This window comes from Oculina patagonica, chromosome 12 (genome assembly GCF_052425735.1).
Source record: "Oculina patagonica isolate OP01 chromosome 12, crgOcupat, whole genome shotgun sequence".
NCBI lineage: Eukaryota > Metazoa > Cnidaria > Anthozoa > Scleractinia > Oculinidae > Oculina > Oculina patagonica.
The window spans coordinates 19,927,435-19,943,830 of record NC_135769.1 but is presented as its reverse complement, the minus strand read 5'-3'; the positions used below and the strand labels follow the sequence as shown (position 1 = coordinate 19,943,830).

General features: G+C 38.4%; 2 protein-coding genes across 2 annotated transcripts; one reads left to right on the top strand and one right to left on the bottom strand.

Moving 5' to 3' along the window:
- Nucleotides 1–1,415: 1,415 nt before the first annotated feature.
- On the top strand, nt 1,416–8,766 carry LOC144632146 (uncharacterized). Its single transcript, XM_078490748.1, has 2 exons — nt 1,416–2,530; nt 7,660–8,766. The coding sequence occupies exons 1-2, from the start codon at nt 1,421–1,423 to the stop codon at nt 8,764–8,766; spliced, it is 2,217 nt and encodes a 738-aa protein (XP_078346874.1). The 5' UTR covers nt 1,416–1,420.
- A 2,674-nt stretch (nt 8,767–11,440) lies between these two features.
- Nucleotides 11,441–12,641, bottom strand: LOC144632779 (uncharacterized). Its single transcript, XM_078491503.1, has one exon. The coding sequence runs from the start codon at nt 12,563–12,565 to the stop codon at nt 11,939–11,941; it is 627 nt and encodes a 208-aa protein (XP_078347629.1). The 5' UTR covers nt 12,566–12,641; the 3' UTR covers nt 11,441–11,938.
- Between the last annotated feature and the right edge of the window lie 3,755 nt (nt 12,642–16,396).

Here is a 16,396-nt window from a genome sequence, read left to right as displayed (position 1 = left end):
GATATCCCGATAAAACACTCTCTCTCGTGTTTGATATATTACATGAAACCCACGTGTCGCACTTTTATTCTATAAGGTGTAAACTTTAATTGAGGATAATTCCAGTAATTCAGATAATTGCTATGGCATTGTAATGCTGACAAAACAGTATTCCCTTAGCTCAGCACAGCGAAAGCAAGCTCAACGAATTTTCTCATTCGTATTTTCTTGAGCAATGTGAGCAGCCTTTGCCAATATACCAGCATTAGCAAAAGTATGTACACCATTTTTAACTCGTAAATTGCGTAAGCAATGAAAGAGTTGTAGTAGTTAGGTAAACTTGCACTTGGTTGGTCTGGTGGTCGCCCGTTTCCCGTAAACATCCGGGCATTTCATCATCCGTGCATTTCTAGGCTTCATAGGATTTTTAGAGGAGGGGGCGGGGGCGGTGGTAAGAAAATGAAATGGTGGCCTTTGCGGCTTGAACAAGAGCGGAAACTTTCGATGATCTCACAGAAAATATAATTCTAGAGAAACATATTTTTCATCCGCGAATTATTTCAAGCTCTGAAAGTTTCTCTCACCGTTGTCTAAGCTAGGAACAGCCTATACTTATTTTCGTACGGCAGGTGGGCGCTTACAAAATATAGCTACCAATAGGAAAAAAATTAGACTTGGGTGGTTGCGAGGTCTGATAGAAAACCTTATTGGCGCATTGTTGTGACTTGTTTTTGTTTAACGAACCAATGATATGTCTCGTCCCGAGGCGCCGAGGTAGTGAACGACCCAGATTATGGTCTTCGTTTGATGCAACTTTTAATATAATAGTTCAATCTCAAAATCGGCCCACTCTTAAACCTGTTTCAGTTCTTGATCGATTTCGTAGCCAAGCGAAAGAAGATCAAATTCGTGTATGCCAAGACGGCAAATATTATTGTATTTTCACATTAAATCCACCTGAAACAAACGCATTCAATACAACCATTGTTTCCCTATTTTCGATGAAGCAGATACGTCGGAAATTGGAATCGTTTTGTGTTTTCGTTCTAGCGTTCCGTTTTTGACTTCTTTTTTTTTCAAATGCGCTTTAGACCGAAAAACTCGCAGACGGACTTCGATAATATTCATGCAAAGTTTGATCTCCGATCGTCTTCCAAACTTAATTCTCAAAACCAGCGCACTCTTTAATATGTTTCGTGTATGATATGACAGACACTATTTTTTTCTTTTTTTCTTATCATTGTTTCCTTATTCTCGACTATAATCCTTTCGATTTAGCGGAAACCAGACTTCATTCTCCCACTTGAAGTTTTATTCCTTCTTTCATTTTTATTCAAATGCCGCTTCTGATTGAAGGGAAATGCAGACAGACTTTGCAAATTGCGAAGCGTTTGTTGTCATTTCGGGGCTCTTATGAATTCGTGAAATTTATTTCTCCAAAATGTCGTTAGGTCTGTTAATAGCTACAGTCTCAGAGACAACAATCCTCTGTGTCATTTGTTTAGCGGTTCTATTTGGTAACTTAAGTTTATACATCATCGTTTACAAGAACAAAGATCTTCGCACCATAACCAACTTGTACATTCTAAACCTGGCCGCGGCAGACATCATGGTGTCAGTTCTAAGCATTCCATTTACTATGGTGACGGTAATTACAGGGCGCTGGCTGTTCGGTGACACAGCTTGCGCTGCGCTTGGCTTTTTCACGAGTTTATCGTTCATTGCTTCTGTGATGTCTCTTGGTATGATCGCTATCAACCGGTATTTTTACATCGTCAAATGGAACACTTACACAAAGACCTTCTCGAAGAAGAAAGCCTTGCTCTACGCCGCCGCAGTGTGGGCAGTCTCGATATCTTTGGCTTCACCTCCGCTTTTCGGCTGGGCAGAATACCGCTTCATTCCTGGAAAATCGTACTGTTTTGTTTATTGGCCTTCAAACGTGTACTTCATGTTTTTTATGTTTACGGTCTGCTTTTTCGGGCCTCTTTCCGTGATGGCCTTTTCGTATTACAACATTTTGACATTCACAAAGAATCTAAACCGACGGGTTTCGGTTGGAAGGAATAACCTCACACCACCGCCTCAAATCCATGAACCAGAAACAGAAAAGGAAACTCAAAACAGAAACATTCCAGATAGCGAGTTAGACCACAACATAGCTGACCGACCAAGGGTCAACAGGCGAGACGGTTCAAAACTGAATTTGGAATCAAAATCGCAAGAGTTTCGAGTCACACCGGAAGAAACTAAAATGACAAACACGTTTCTTCTTGTGGTCGCCCTGTTTATCATTTGTTGGGCACCATTCGCTATAGCCATGTTTTTTGATGTGTATTATCCAAGCCCCTTGCCTCGCGCGGTAGATATTGCATCGTTGCTACTCGGTTATCTGAACAGTATGTGTAATCCTATTCTGTATGGATTGCGCAATTCAGCTTTCAAACAGGGATTTCTGAATCTGTACTCGAGATTTCTTCCCAAACGGTTCAGACCTTCAAATGTAACACAGTTAGAAATGAACGAAAATGCGCCTCCTTGTGAGTTGGAAGCCTGAGAACGCTGTAATGTAATATTTCCACTGAATGGTGTATTTCTTTGTTTGTGTATGAAAATCTGAAATCATTAAATTTAATAACTAATGACTTGAACGGGAATGTATTAAACATTTCCTCTTCATTTTCCGTTTTTTTTTTCGATGAAAAGTTCGATGCCAGTGAGTTTGAAAATTATATATCTGTGCATAACTGCACTGAATCACCCAAGGCGGCGAGGAGTATAAATTACCGACACGAAAAACCTTTTTCACGAAATGATTTTTTATGGCAAAACGAATGTGAAATCAAAAAAGTGCTATTGTTTCTTAACTATCTAAAATGCTTGCTTTGCTTGAACTTGTGTTGATGACATTTATTTCAAAGTCGTGAAAAATAACACAGTAGCGGCACCGGTATGCGGAGCGCAGTTTGCTATTCGTACGTTAAAAAAAAAAAAACAAAAAACCTTTACTTTGCCAGAAATTTAAAATAATTTTTATCTAATTGCCTATGTTTGCCAATCCATAATACAGTGAAAACCCGCGAGCAAGAACCTAACATTTAAGAACCTGTTCAGCTACAATTTGCTAATAAGAGCCCCTTTTTATAAGAACCTGTGTAGTCTAAAATTTGGAAACAGTTTCTTATTTTCTAAAATTGATTAAAAATGTTTACTTTTAGGAAAATAAGATAAGTCAACGTTCTGGATCCTCTTTGGAGATACCTAACCTAGGAGCCAAAGTTGAACTGAAATCATAAAGAAGTACTTATTATTGATACAATCACATAATATGAGGCACATATATGATATAAATATATGTGTGATCAAGAAGTAATTTTGAATGATTAGTGTTTTATTTTTATATATACACTTATGTGGTATGCAAATTTTATCCAAGGAATAGCCGAATACCATTTAAAATTGGATTAGCATTATTGTTAATTTTTCTTCAGAAAATAAGAACCTATTAAGAACTTTAATAGCCTAAAATTGTGTTAATTTCCCTTTATGTAAGAACCCGTTTAGGCTTTCCTGGAAAAAATATGTCCATACTTGAAGGTTTTTACTGTATTCTGTTTTGCGCAAAAGTAATCGAGGGCTTTGAGGGCGAGAAACTTTATTTTATTTTTTTTTTCCTCTCCCAACAACATGCACCTTTTCTGAGTTGAAAATCGAAATACTCTACGGCCAAACAATTACCTTATTACATGAAATTTTGGCGACACGTTAATTTAGCGATTTTGAAAAATCCGTTTTTCGTAAATTTTGGAACATAAGTCACTTAGTTTTCGAAAATTTCATGAAAATCCGCATTTAGCGACATTTTAATTTAGCGATTTTTTGAAAAATCCCTTAATTCGCTAAATTAAAGTGTCGCCAAAATTTCATTATTAAGGTACAAAATCGTTGTATGAACTGTCGAAATATTTAAACTTTCACACGTGATTTTTAACTACGGAAGACGGAGAGGTAAACGCTGTGTTTGGTTTGTTAGGGGGCCCGGGGCGCTTTTCTAAAAGAATTTTGGGCAGGAAACGTAACCAATTTCTCTGATTTTGATAGTCGAAATTGCACCAAAAAAAAAGTGTTCAAATATTATAAAGCTTTAAACGTTACGACGAACAGAATATTTCACTCAATTTGGTTGCCATCTTCTTATGTCTTACTATAGCTTAAATTCGTGTCTTTCAGAAGGGTTTACTTATCGAGTGTAGCTTTGCTTGCAAGTATGCACGTTACACGTGTAACAAACAATGTAGTAACAAACCAGACATTAGACTGAGTGGGACTTTATTATATTTTATTTTAACGTAACGTATACTACCAACCTTCAAGAACCCTCCGATCATCACACTCTTCACGTCTCAACCCTGTCAAATTCCACCTCAAGTCGTATGGGTCTCGAGCTTTTTCTGTTTCCTCGCCTGAACTTTGGAACAGTTTGCCTGTTTTTATCCGCTCGTGTGACAATTTAAGTTCTTTTAAATCAAAACTCAAAACGTTTCTTTTTAAAACTTATTACTCTTAGCGATTTTTACTTTTTATTACTTTTAATGCAAATTTTTAATTTTAAGATTTATTCAGCTAATTTTAACAAAATTTTTATTGATTTTATTATATATATATATATATATATATATATATATATATATATATATATATATATATTTTTTAAAACATTTGTAAAGCGCCTAGAGCAGGCCTGGATAGGCGCTATAAAAATATATTTATTATTATTATTATTATTATTATTTTTGTTTTATATTGGATAAAAAGCTCGATCAAGATCGCCAGCGGCTTTGAATATAGCTTCAACAAGACTGCCAATAGTTTAATTTTTTTTTTCATGTACAGTCACTTTGTGGCGATAAATAAACGTTCAAAGCTGTTCTCAAGGTGGCATTAGAGAATAAGGTGTTAACACGAAGTCTAATTGAGTTGAATTATTGAAGTATCTAGGTGGCCTATTTGATCATGTTTCATCTATTTCTCGCTAAGCTTTTTTTCAGGAAATGGCTGCTATGGCATTGTGCGGATACTGTCAAAACAGTGTTCCCCTTTTATATCAAAACAACGAAAGTAAGATGGACCAATTTCCTTATACGTATTTCCTCAAGCACTTTGAACAGCCTTTGTCCATACTCCAAAATTATCAAAAAGAACTTACCTTATTCTTACTAATATTCGCGAGTACTAATTTTCGCGATTTTCGCGATTTCGAAATAATCGCGAAAATTAACACGCGCGAAAAAACATTGCGCGAAATATAAACACGCAAAATTAATACCATAGTTTGTATCAAAACAAAAATTTAAATGTTTGGAACTGCAACTATCCCTCGTTAAAAAAATATATGTTTTCTTGAGCTTGTAAATCGGCCAAGACCTCTTAAGTAGAGTCACTAAAGTTTCCGTTCATTCAGGCTCCTTGTAGTTACATTGAACCAGACCACGAGAAAATAAGGAAATAAAGATAAAATCTCTTGACCAGACCTTTGTATATTTCCAGTAGTTCCTTAGTGATTGACGACTGATCCAGAAAACATTCTGATTGACAAAATCGCGAAATTTAACACACTTTTGCTCTAATTCTTCTTTCAATCGCGAAAATTTATACTCGCGAAATTCGGCTCCCAAATTTTCGCGAAATTAAGTACGCGCGAAAATTAGTAAGAATAAGAAACGCTGTTTTTTTTGTTTTGATCTTACAGTATATCAAACAGGCGCCTTATGTTTCGAGGGCCTTAAGAGAATCAAGCGTTTCTGGAAAATCCCAGACGATCGGGGATTTCACTGTTTCCCGACCGTCCCAGACTTTGCCGACTAATGAAAACTCGAAATCGTAAATATCCCCGATCGTCTGGGATGGTCGGGGACAAATCTGGAGAATCGGGAGCGTTTCTATTTTCCCGACGGGTCCCAGATTTCTGCGATGGTCGGCGATCGTTCAAGATATATGAAAACTCCAATTCTTAGTGTCGGGGACGTCGGCGATAGTTTTAGCTCGTTACCAATCTTTTAATTGCTTAGCTCCGGTCTCTCACCGCCCCTCACAACTAAAAATGGCGTCTGTTATTGCCGATCAAGGCGACTCTGATCCCAGATTTTTCCGATATACGGCAAAATCTGGGATGGTCGGAAACGGTAAAATCCCCGATCATCTGGGATTTTGCCAACATATGAAAACCAGCCTTTAAGAGAATCAAGCGTTTCTGGAAAATCCCAGACGATCGGGGATTTCACTGTTTCCCGACCGTCCCAGACTTTGCCGACTAATGAAAACTCGAAATCGTAAATATCCCCGATCGTCTGGGATGGTCGGGGACAAATCTGGAGAATCGGGAGCGTTTCTATTTTCCCGACGGGTCCCAGATTTCTGCGATGGTCGGCGATCGTTCAAGATATATGAAAACTCCAATTCTTAGTGTCGGGGACGTCGGCGATAGTTTTAGCTCGTTACCAATCTTTTAATTGCTTAGCTCCAGCCTCTCACCGCCCCTCACAACTAAAAATGGCGTCTGTTATTGCCGATCAAGGCGACTCTGATCCCAGATTTTCCCGATATACGGCAAAATCTGGGATGGTCGGGAAACGGTAAAATCCCCGATCATCTGGGATCAATCAATCAATCAATCAATCAATCAATCAATCAATCAATCAAACTTTATTTATAGAGGGTTACACGTAATAGTTTTACAACTAATAAATTTGTGGCCCTCTCTAATGTACTAAAAAATTAAGAATCTACTATAAACAATAATCTAATTTATCAAAATTAAATAAATCAAAATTTTTAATTTTGATTTTGCCGACATATGAAAACCAGCCTTTACATAACATGAAACAGTAGATCTTACATGCATTTTAGTGGGTTATCACCCATTTTGTCTCGCCAAGATCCTTGCTAAAGGCAGGTGGTGGTACGTAGCTTAGCAGCACAAACGCATTCAGACTTATTCTTTATAACCATTGTTTTTGGTCGATTATATGTCTTTAATCAGGCGAAAACCAGACTTTTGTACCGTATATTAATTGAAATTGCCATTTTGGGTTGCTTGCAAGGTTTAAATGCGAAGCAGGTCAGAGCGAAATCTCTTATCGTCTTTGTTTGGTGAAACTTTCCCAAAGTGAATTTTTAAAATCAGTCCACTTTTAAATGTGTTTGTTGATCGATTTTGGAGCTAAGTGAATGAAGGTCCAAAGTTCGTTTATAATAATTTATGGCAGCCACTATTTTTCTGTTTTTACCACTATTGTTTCCTTTTTCCGACTACAATCCTTTTGATTGAGCGGAAACCACAATTCTTATACCACTTTACTTTTTATCTTCTTATTACGCTTTTCATTGATCGAAGGGAAATCAAATTTAAATATTCTTTAAGTGGCGTGCACAATTTGCGAGGCTGTTTACAGCAAGATCTCTGACCGACTTGTTTTGCTGGACGGACTTTCCAGCTGACTTCCACAAAGTTTATTCTCGTCTAACATTTTAACGCGTTTGTTGTCGTTTCGGAGCAAAATTATAGAAAGGGAAGTTTGTTTCCTTGTGAACTAGAGCGGAAATTGAACACTCAAAAATTTGTAGTTCAGCGACAAAACCAATACACAGTTTTAAATTCGTGGGATTTAATAACGTTTCGAAATGTCGTTAGGAGTGTTAGGTACAGTCTCAGAGACAATTATCCTCTGTGTCATTTCTTTAGCGGCTGTAATCGGTAACTTAGGTTTATACATCATGGTTTACAAGAACAAAGATCTTCGCACCATCACCAACTTGTACATTCTAAACCTGGCCGCGGCAGACATCATGGTGTCAGTTCTAAGCATTCCATTTACTGTGGTGACGGTCATTACAGGGCGCTGGCTGTTCGGTGACACAGCTTGTGTGGCGCTCGGCTTTTTCACGATGTTATCCTTCATTGCTTCCGTGATGTCTCTTGGTATGATCGCTATCAACCGGTATTTTTACATTGTCAAATGGAACACTTATAAAAACAATTTCTCGAAGAAAAAAGCCTTGCTCTACGCCGCCACTGTATGGGCAGTTTCGATATCTCTGGCTTCACCTCCGCTTTTCGGCTGGGCAGAATACCGCTTCATTCCTGGAAAATCGTACTGTTTTGTTTATTGGCCTTCGAACGTGTACTTCATGTATTTCATGATCACAGTCTGCTTTTTTGGGCCTCTATCCGTGATGGCCTTTTCGTATTACAACATTTTGACATTCACAAAGAATCTGAAAAAACGACTTGCGGTATCAAGGAATAACCTCACATCACCGCCTCAAATCCATGAACCAGCAACAGAAAGGGAAACTCAAAACAGAAACATTCCAGATAGCGAGCTAGACCACGACATTGCTGAACGACCAAGTGTCAACAGGCCAGAATCAAAATCGCAAGAGTTTCGAGTCACACCAGAAGAAACTAAGACGACAAACACGTTTCTTCTTGTGGTCGCCCTGTTCATCATTTGTTGGGCACCATTTTCTATAACCATGTTCTTTGATGTGTATTATTCAAGCCCCTTGCCTCGCGCAGTGGATATGGCATCGTTGCTACTCGGTTATCTAAACAGTATCTGCAATCCTATTCTGTATGGATTGCGAAATTCAGCTTTTAAACAGGGATTTTTAAATCTGTACTCGAGATTTCTTCCCGAACGGTTCAGGCGTTCAAACGTAACACAGTTAGAAATGAACGCAAATGTGAATCCTCGTGACTTGGAAGTTGAGAATGCTGTACTGTGATATTTCCACTGAATGGTGTTTTTATGTAAATGAAAAAAAAGTGGAGTGGTGGAGTCTAAATTATAATGCAATCTGAGATCATTAAAAGGAATAAATTCTGACTAGAGTGGGAATGTAACATTTTATTTTTTGTTTATTTTTCGATTAATTAATCGTTGCCTGTGAATATGAAAATTTTTACCCTACGAGTATGAATTCATCATCGCATGCCCTTTACGCGGTGCGGAGTTTGAATTACCGATAAGAAAAACCTTTTCATGAGAGAAAGTTTTATGGCAAAACGTATGTGAAAAAATTAAAAAATTCATTTCGGATAAACCTTCTTGCCTACCTCTAGGCCATTACACCTCCCCATGGGCTATAAACCCCCCCCCCCCCCCCCTCATTAGGCGAAAACACGCTCTTTGTATGTCGAAAAAGGGTAAGCGTGCTGCACGGGTAAGTTAATAGTAATTGTTTTGTTTTTTTGCAACAAACTGAATGGTAAGGTTGGGTTACTTTAAAGGTTTTGAATTGGCAATTTAATATAGTCCGGCGGCTTAGCTCGAAATTTTAGTTGAATTGTGCACTTTTTGATACAAGCATGAAGCTTGGCACAATGAAAGTGGTCACCAACAGAAATTTTTTCAGATATAGTGCCAAGCCCGAAAAACACCGGTTTCCATGGAAACCTTAATTTATTAACCCTATTCAGACCGGGCTTTTTTGGATCTTTTCAGACCTCCGTAACGTCCAGAATATTTAAGCAATCACAATGAAACTTAGGGAATATATAGTATGTCCAAACACCTATCTTTTGGTATAGTCACGTGGGAATATGACGTCACATCACGTGACAATTGCATCATAATGTCAAAACAGCCGCCATCTTGGATCCGCCATCTTGGATTTCGAATTTTTTCCAAAACGTCATAAAACCGCCCAAAATTACTGCAAAGTACTCAAAATCAATAAAACTGTGCTTAAAAACCGTAAAAGGATGAAAATAATTGCATTAAAATTATTTTTTATTAAAAGAAACACGAAAATTACAAAATTGGGAAAACATGCCTGTCAAAATACCGTTGCCATGTTGACGTCAAGTTCCTGACACAACAACTTATCCTACCAAAGTATTTCCAGATAAATTTTAGATAAATTCGCAAAGTTTGGTAGCGTTTGGTTGAATCTTGAACAAGTTATAAGCGTTCAAAGTCAGCGCGGGCACTTTCCGCCCCTCCCGGTCCGGATAGGGTTAAAATCGATGAAATTTCGTGAAATATTTGTTTGTCCTGGTTTATAGACAAATACTATTATGCCAGGTAGTGATACCAAGTCGCACGTACAAAATTTAGAATGAAATTCTGTAATTTACAGCCCTATATTTTCCTATTTTTCTTCTGTTAGCGAACGGTTCACCCATCGAGAGACCTGGACGCTAGCGCAAAACGCGAGGGAGCAGAGGGCGGGGAACGAAAAATCTTTTCCCATGCAATAATTTCCTATTTAATTATTGGTATCAAACAGATGGTAAAAAATAACAATTGTAAGCCTAATTAAAAGCATTCATATCTGTATTTATGAATAAAAATCAACAATAAAAGGTTTATAAAAGTACAAGAAGAAATACTTCGTGGGGAGGGGGCAGGGGGGGCTCTTGGCTGAAAATCTCATTGCTGTTTACTGGCTGAAAATAGGAAATTGTCGTTGGCACTATATCAAGAATTGATTAGTATGCGAATGCTTGTAATCCTGCAAAGTTTGGTGCTTGTATCAAAAATCGCACAATTCAGGAGCTAAGCCGCCGGACTAATAGAAATGTATAGTCATTACCTGGTCAACAGCAAAATCAAACAGAAGGCCATTAGAGATTCTACAACGCGAAAATTGTTTTGTGTCAAATACTTCGGCGTAAAATCTGATTTCTGAATATTCTATGTCTTCCAGATTTTCGGTCGCTTGGGAAGCAGTGCGAAGAACGATGGGTTGAAGGGGAGGGGTTTGGGGAGAGGTGACGACATTCTCGTCCCAGAGCCAACTGTTCCTCTTAGCCGGCGAAGCCTGTACACGAAAAAACAAGTGGCTTGGGGACACATGATTTGATTGGCTAGATTTTAACAACGGGAGTTTCAAATCTAGCCAATCAAATGAACTGTTTTAAACGCGTTATAATAGAGGGATTTTTAAAACAGTTCATCTGATTGGCTGTTCCTTTTTTTTAAATCCACTGAGCCAATCAAATCATGTGCCATCAGAGCTAGCCCCTTGTTTCTCGTGCACAGGCTCCGGCGGCTTAGATGAACAAACGGCTCTGGGGACGAGCATGTGGTGACGAGAGAAATGTGTTTTTTCGCCCAGTCCCCCTCCAACCAACCCTCGTCTTTCTCTCATTCGCCGTTCTTTGAGCTTTCCCAACTATTAAACAACTACAAATTCATTGTCACTCCGTAGTAAGAACCCTGAAATTAAACTGCATCTATTGGAGTTTGCAATGGAGACTGTTGCAAGTCAGTGACCTCCATGTGTGCATTGCAATCTAGTCTTAGTTCAATCCGTGAATACTAAAATGCCCTATTTGGCCAGCAACTGGGCCACAAGGCAAGCGTTTACTGGAATTGTTGAAGTCACGCTATTATTTGAATGAAAATTTCCCCAACATGAACAGAGAGAACTTACTAAAAACTCAAACATACAATCCAGCCAGGCTGAGAACTTTATTATATTTTTATTTTTTTTTTCAATAGATAAAAAGCTCCAAGATCGCTAAAAACGGCTTTATATACAGCTCCAAAGTACTTAACGGTTGAGCAATATGCTTGATTTGTTTAGCATGAACCAGCCACTTTGTGGCTAAGCGGTGTGAGAAAAAAAAAAATAGAAAATTTCATCTCGTCAAGACATCGTCTCATTGTTATTCCTCAGTGGTCTGTTTTCAAAAAATGCATTGCTGACTTGACCTATGTCGCTTTGCCTTTTTTACAATACACTCCTTAGCGTTAAAAAAGAAAAAAAATCATTCTTAGATTTAAAACAAAAAAATGGCTTATCATAGCCATGTGCTAATAATCACAGTAAGTATTTAATACTATTATGTGCTGTTTTTAAAAGAACAACTTCGACAACTTCAACTAGTGACTATACTTACAACAAAATTGTTCCAGAGTGTGCTTGACACAGTTCGATTTGACAGAGTTTACTTCTTCGAAGCAGCGCCTTTGTTTGCCTTTTTGGGTGACTTTTTAGCTTTCACAACCTTGGGCTTTTTCGGCGAGGCAGCTTTTGACTTTTTCGAGCTCTTCTCCTTGGCTACCTTGGGCTTGACCGTTTTGCCGGGTTTCTCAGTTTTGGCGGGCTTTTTAGGCGCGGGTGCTGGTGCTGGAGCAGGTGCCATTGCCGGTGTTGCCGCCGGCTGCACAGCAGGCTCGGCCGGTTTGGCGGGCTTAGCTGGAGTCTTCTTCTTCGCGGGCGCTTTTTTGGCAGCGCTTTTTTTCGCTGGAGCCTTCTTCGCCGGAGCCTTCTTTGCAGCCGGTTTAGCAGGTTTGGCCTGAGCAGGTTTAATCTTGAAAGACCCGGCTGCCCCCTTTCCTTTGTTGTGGACCAGTGGACCGTTGGCATCCGAACCTCGCTTCAGGGCTTGTTTCAGCATCGCGTTATGGTGATTGTTCTCGGTCAGTTTATACTCCTTCACAATGTACTTGTTGATGGCCTGTCGAGACGAGCCGCTTTTGTCGGCGAGAGCTTTGACAGCACTTACTATCATGTCAATATATTTTGGATGGGAGGCGGGTGCCTTAGCGGGCTTAGCCTTCGGAGCAGACATTGCTAGTTTGTTTTGTTCACGCCGACTTCGCAAAATCTCGTTATCGTTGCGTGCGAGAAACGTTTTGGCCACGAAGCTTGTGACGTTTATTTTTAACGCTTCATGCGGACCTCCGAGGAAGCAACCACAACGCAAGGCTCGGGGTTGAAGTGACTTCTATTTTGTGCTTGTCTCCTATTTTATTTTGTGTTAAAATCCAGTATAAACTGTACCGAAACTTATTTTTAAACCATGAATAAAGAAAAAATATAATAAATAAAAGCCCAAAGAAACACAACTGTATTTGCAATACCAAGTGAACGAATAAAAAGACAAAATAGTGTTTTTCTGAGCTGAAATTTCACTCGCATTTGTCTAAATTACGGATTTATTTCCCATTTCCACGAGCGAACCTTCTGTGTTTGTATTCTGAACGAAAGATCGTTATTTTGTGAAGCGAACCGTTGCAAGTTTCAGAGAGATTTCAATAGCAGGAAGAAAATATTTTAAATTTTAGACAGGGCTACAAACACACCGCGGCGAGAAATCGGGCGAACTGCATTGTTTACGAGCGAAGCTCTAAATTAAACATATTCAAATCAATATTCTGCGGTTAAAACTGACACCATTAGAATACGGAAGGATTTATTTTCATGGAACTCTATTCACATTTCGCGTAGATTAAAATATTTTAATATGACCAATAAAAACTGCAGCAAAATAAGGGGTTGGAATTTGTTGTTACGCTGCGTGATCAAATATCTAAATGCAAATTTCTTTTGTAGCGTCGCGTCGCATCGTTAAGTCTTGTTTTTAAACGTCCTCTTGAATTTTCCATTAAAAGCAACTAAAAATCGCTCTTTATCCATTACAGAGGATGTTAAATGTCCGCTGCTAATAACAAACTACTTGTTAAATGTGTTCTGTACGCAAAGGTGTTTTTAAGCGGGCATGTACGATATCATGTAATGTACACGATTGTGCATTTATAAACAGCTTGTCAGTAAATTCGAAATGCTAATGTAAACGATGTTATTATTGGAAAACCTTTCAAACTGAAGATCGAGCTAAACTTTCGTTTTTATAAACACCCAAAGAAATCTTTTTACAATATAAACTTTTCAAATTGTTTTCTTTTTTTGCATGTCTATGGGTTGAAATCACCGAGGCAAAAACGTTGTTTGCGAAGCTACAAAGCCGTCTTCCAATGTCAAATGTTTTGTTTGTCTTCTCGCTTCTTTTTCTTTGTTTTTTCTTTTGATGCCTCAGTCAACCCAAAAATTTCCTGAAAACTTAACGAGCAGAAGAATTAATGCAATTTTCGCGGTAGCGACTTGTCTCCCTGGGTACCAGGCGATTTTTACTCTTCGCCCGACGCAGAAAAGGAATGTTACATTAGAATTTGTTTATACAGATTCTCATAATTACAGTAATAAATCTGTATTGAAGGAAAATTGCTTTAAGAAATGACACTACAATGCCACACACTACACACTACAACGTAATTATTTTTCTAGTAAACTGACGGACAAAAATATTCGAAAAAAGGGTCAGTTTTGTTTCTCAATTTCTCCCAGGATTGGTCGATCGCACTTGAATTTTATTCGCACTCTGGTGGGCCGGGCATTTCTTGTAGGCAGAAAAATAATTAAACTGTATTTCAGTCTAAAATCACTGCGAAAAAGGGGAAAGTTTTCTTACGCGTTACAGCGATTGCAGCTCCTCGCTTCGCTAGCGCTAATATTTTACCTAAACGCAAGCATAGGCGTACGGGCAATTTTTTGCCAGGGGGGGCGGTGAGACATTTGCCCAAAAAATTCTCGCAAGTTGCCCAAATTTTTACGAAGCAGTCAAGAAGAAATAAGGGTCATACGATGAACTAGCAAAGGCTTTCAAATGAAGTGAAAAATTGTTACATAAGAATCTATCGTATGAGCTCAAAAACTACGTTAAAAGAAATAGCTGTCTCTACCATTTCGACGGCCGAAGATGTCAGCAATACGATCCATGTCACTGTTGACTACAAATTTGGAATATGCCTTTTTAATGCTAATAAGTGCGATGACAAGTAATAATTTAGGCCAAGTAAAAAACAAATGTTTCTCTTCCGGATTTCTATAAAAGAGAGAGCGGGCGGGCTCATTTTTTGTTATTTTGTTATTATTATTATTTTGTTGCATTCCATACCTGTGTTGTTCGAATATCGATGTTTTATCCTCCATCGTCAAATTCTCTAGTCCAGAAAATAAATCCTGCAAGGTAATTGACCTATCCAGTACGGACCTAGCGTAACACGGGTTTAATTTTTTTTTGTTATTTCCAACTTTTCCAAAAACAAATAATAAAAAAAGAGAGGCGGCCCAAAAAAATGAAGCGGGCGGGGACAAAGACAGTTGTTTTGTTTTTTTACTTGGCCATACTGAAACGTTGTCGCCCCATCAGGTGCTGCGGAGGTAAGTTTTCAATCTGCGCAACGCACTGAATGATCGTTCTGCAGAACACGATGTAGCAGGTATCACTGCATGGATATGAACCACGTAAGGAAACTCTGAAAACTTATCAAATAGATCATTCCCTTGCGTTGTCTTCAGCATTTCTGAAACAGTTATGTAGCCTAATCCACGTACACGACGATAACTCGCGCACATTTTCTGCTCGGCTTCCAGAATCTCGCCGTCGATTTTGTAAAATTTAGCAACGCGGAGAAGCTTTTTTTATCAGGTGTTTTACTGTGACAGATATTTGCAGTACAGTGCCCAACAGTAAAAAAACTACAAATATGTATATCAACAAATGGTCCCTTTCACTACTAACCAGAAACTCCTCAGGTGCTAAGCAACCACTGTCTCATGTGAATTTAGTTAACTAGCTTTAACACGCCGACTTCAGGTTAAAATAGAAAATATCTATCACTGCGAAAAAAACCTTCTTAAAAAACGGCTTTGCCCAAATTTTCTCTTGCTGCCCAAAAAATCTGAGTTGCCCAAAATTTGGGGGGGCTGCAGCCCCCCCCTGCCCCCCCGGCCCGTACGCCTATGAACGCAAGGCATTTTAAGAGGCTCCGACGGAGAATATGGAGAATCGTTGGACAGGCTGGGAAAATCGAAAATCTTGAAACTTTGCCTGAAGAACACCTTTGGGGAACTATGTTCGAAAATATTATTCTCATCTTCTGGGAATTTTTGGTTTTCGAGAAATTAAGAAAAAACGAAAATAACGGTTTTTAGCTCATTAAATATGCAAAAAATATACGTAAAAATGGCAAAGTTCTCGATGTTCCTATAAAAGCAATTTTCAATGCTTTGAATCGAAATAAACGTAGAATAATAGCTTTATCTTTCTTCTTTCAAGCAACATACCCTTTTAATTTTTTCTAGCTATTTTAAGATTTTCATCGCCTTTTAAAATATTGCTCTATCAAGCACTTCGGGAAACGGCAAAAGTTGAGAAACTTTAGAGGCCGAAAAAGCACCTTGATATGTCCGATAGCGAGTCAAACTAAACACTGTGCAAAAGCTCGATGTCTCTACTATTATAATATCAAATAAAAAATCTGGGTACTCGAGATTCACACCGATAAGAAACGCAAGTTCACGACGTACTCGTGTGTAATTTGCATAATGCTATTTTATAAAGACGTCCTCCGTTGACTGTTCTGGTCTGTTTTATTTCCATTTGTAGGCTACGATTTTCAAGAAATAGACATCATAGCGTGTTTTTTATTCTGTTCTATATCAATCTTGGTTTGCGCTAACATTCTGTTAACATTCACCGAATATAAATTTACAAATTAGATTGAGAGTAGTCGCCATTACGTGACCCGCGTCACGCTATTAATATATTTTTATTAAC

Excerpts from the sequence above, each read along its gene's own strand:
- LOC144632146 (XM_078490748.1), top strand. The coding sequence starts at position 1,421 with ATGTCGTTAGGTCTGTTAATAGCTACAGTCTCAGAGACAACAATCCTC. Across the intron at positions 2,531-7,659 it reads CGCCTCCTTGTGAGTTGGAA|ATGTCGTTAGGAGTGTTAGG; the intron begins GCCTGAGAACGC and ends TAACGTTTCGAA.
- LOC144632779 (XM_078491503.1), bottom strand. The coding sequence starts at position 12,565 with ATGTCTGCTCCGAAGGCTAAGCCCGCTAAGGCACCCGCCTCCCATCCA.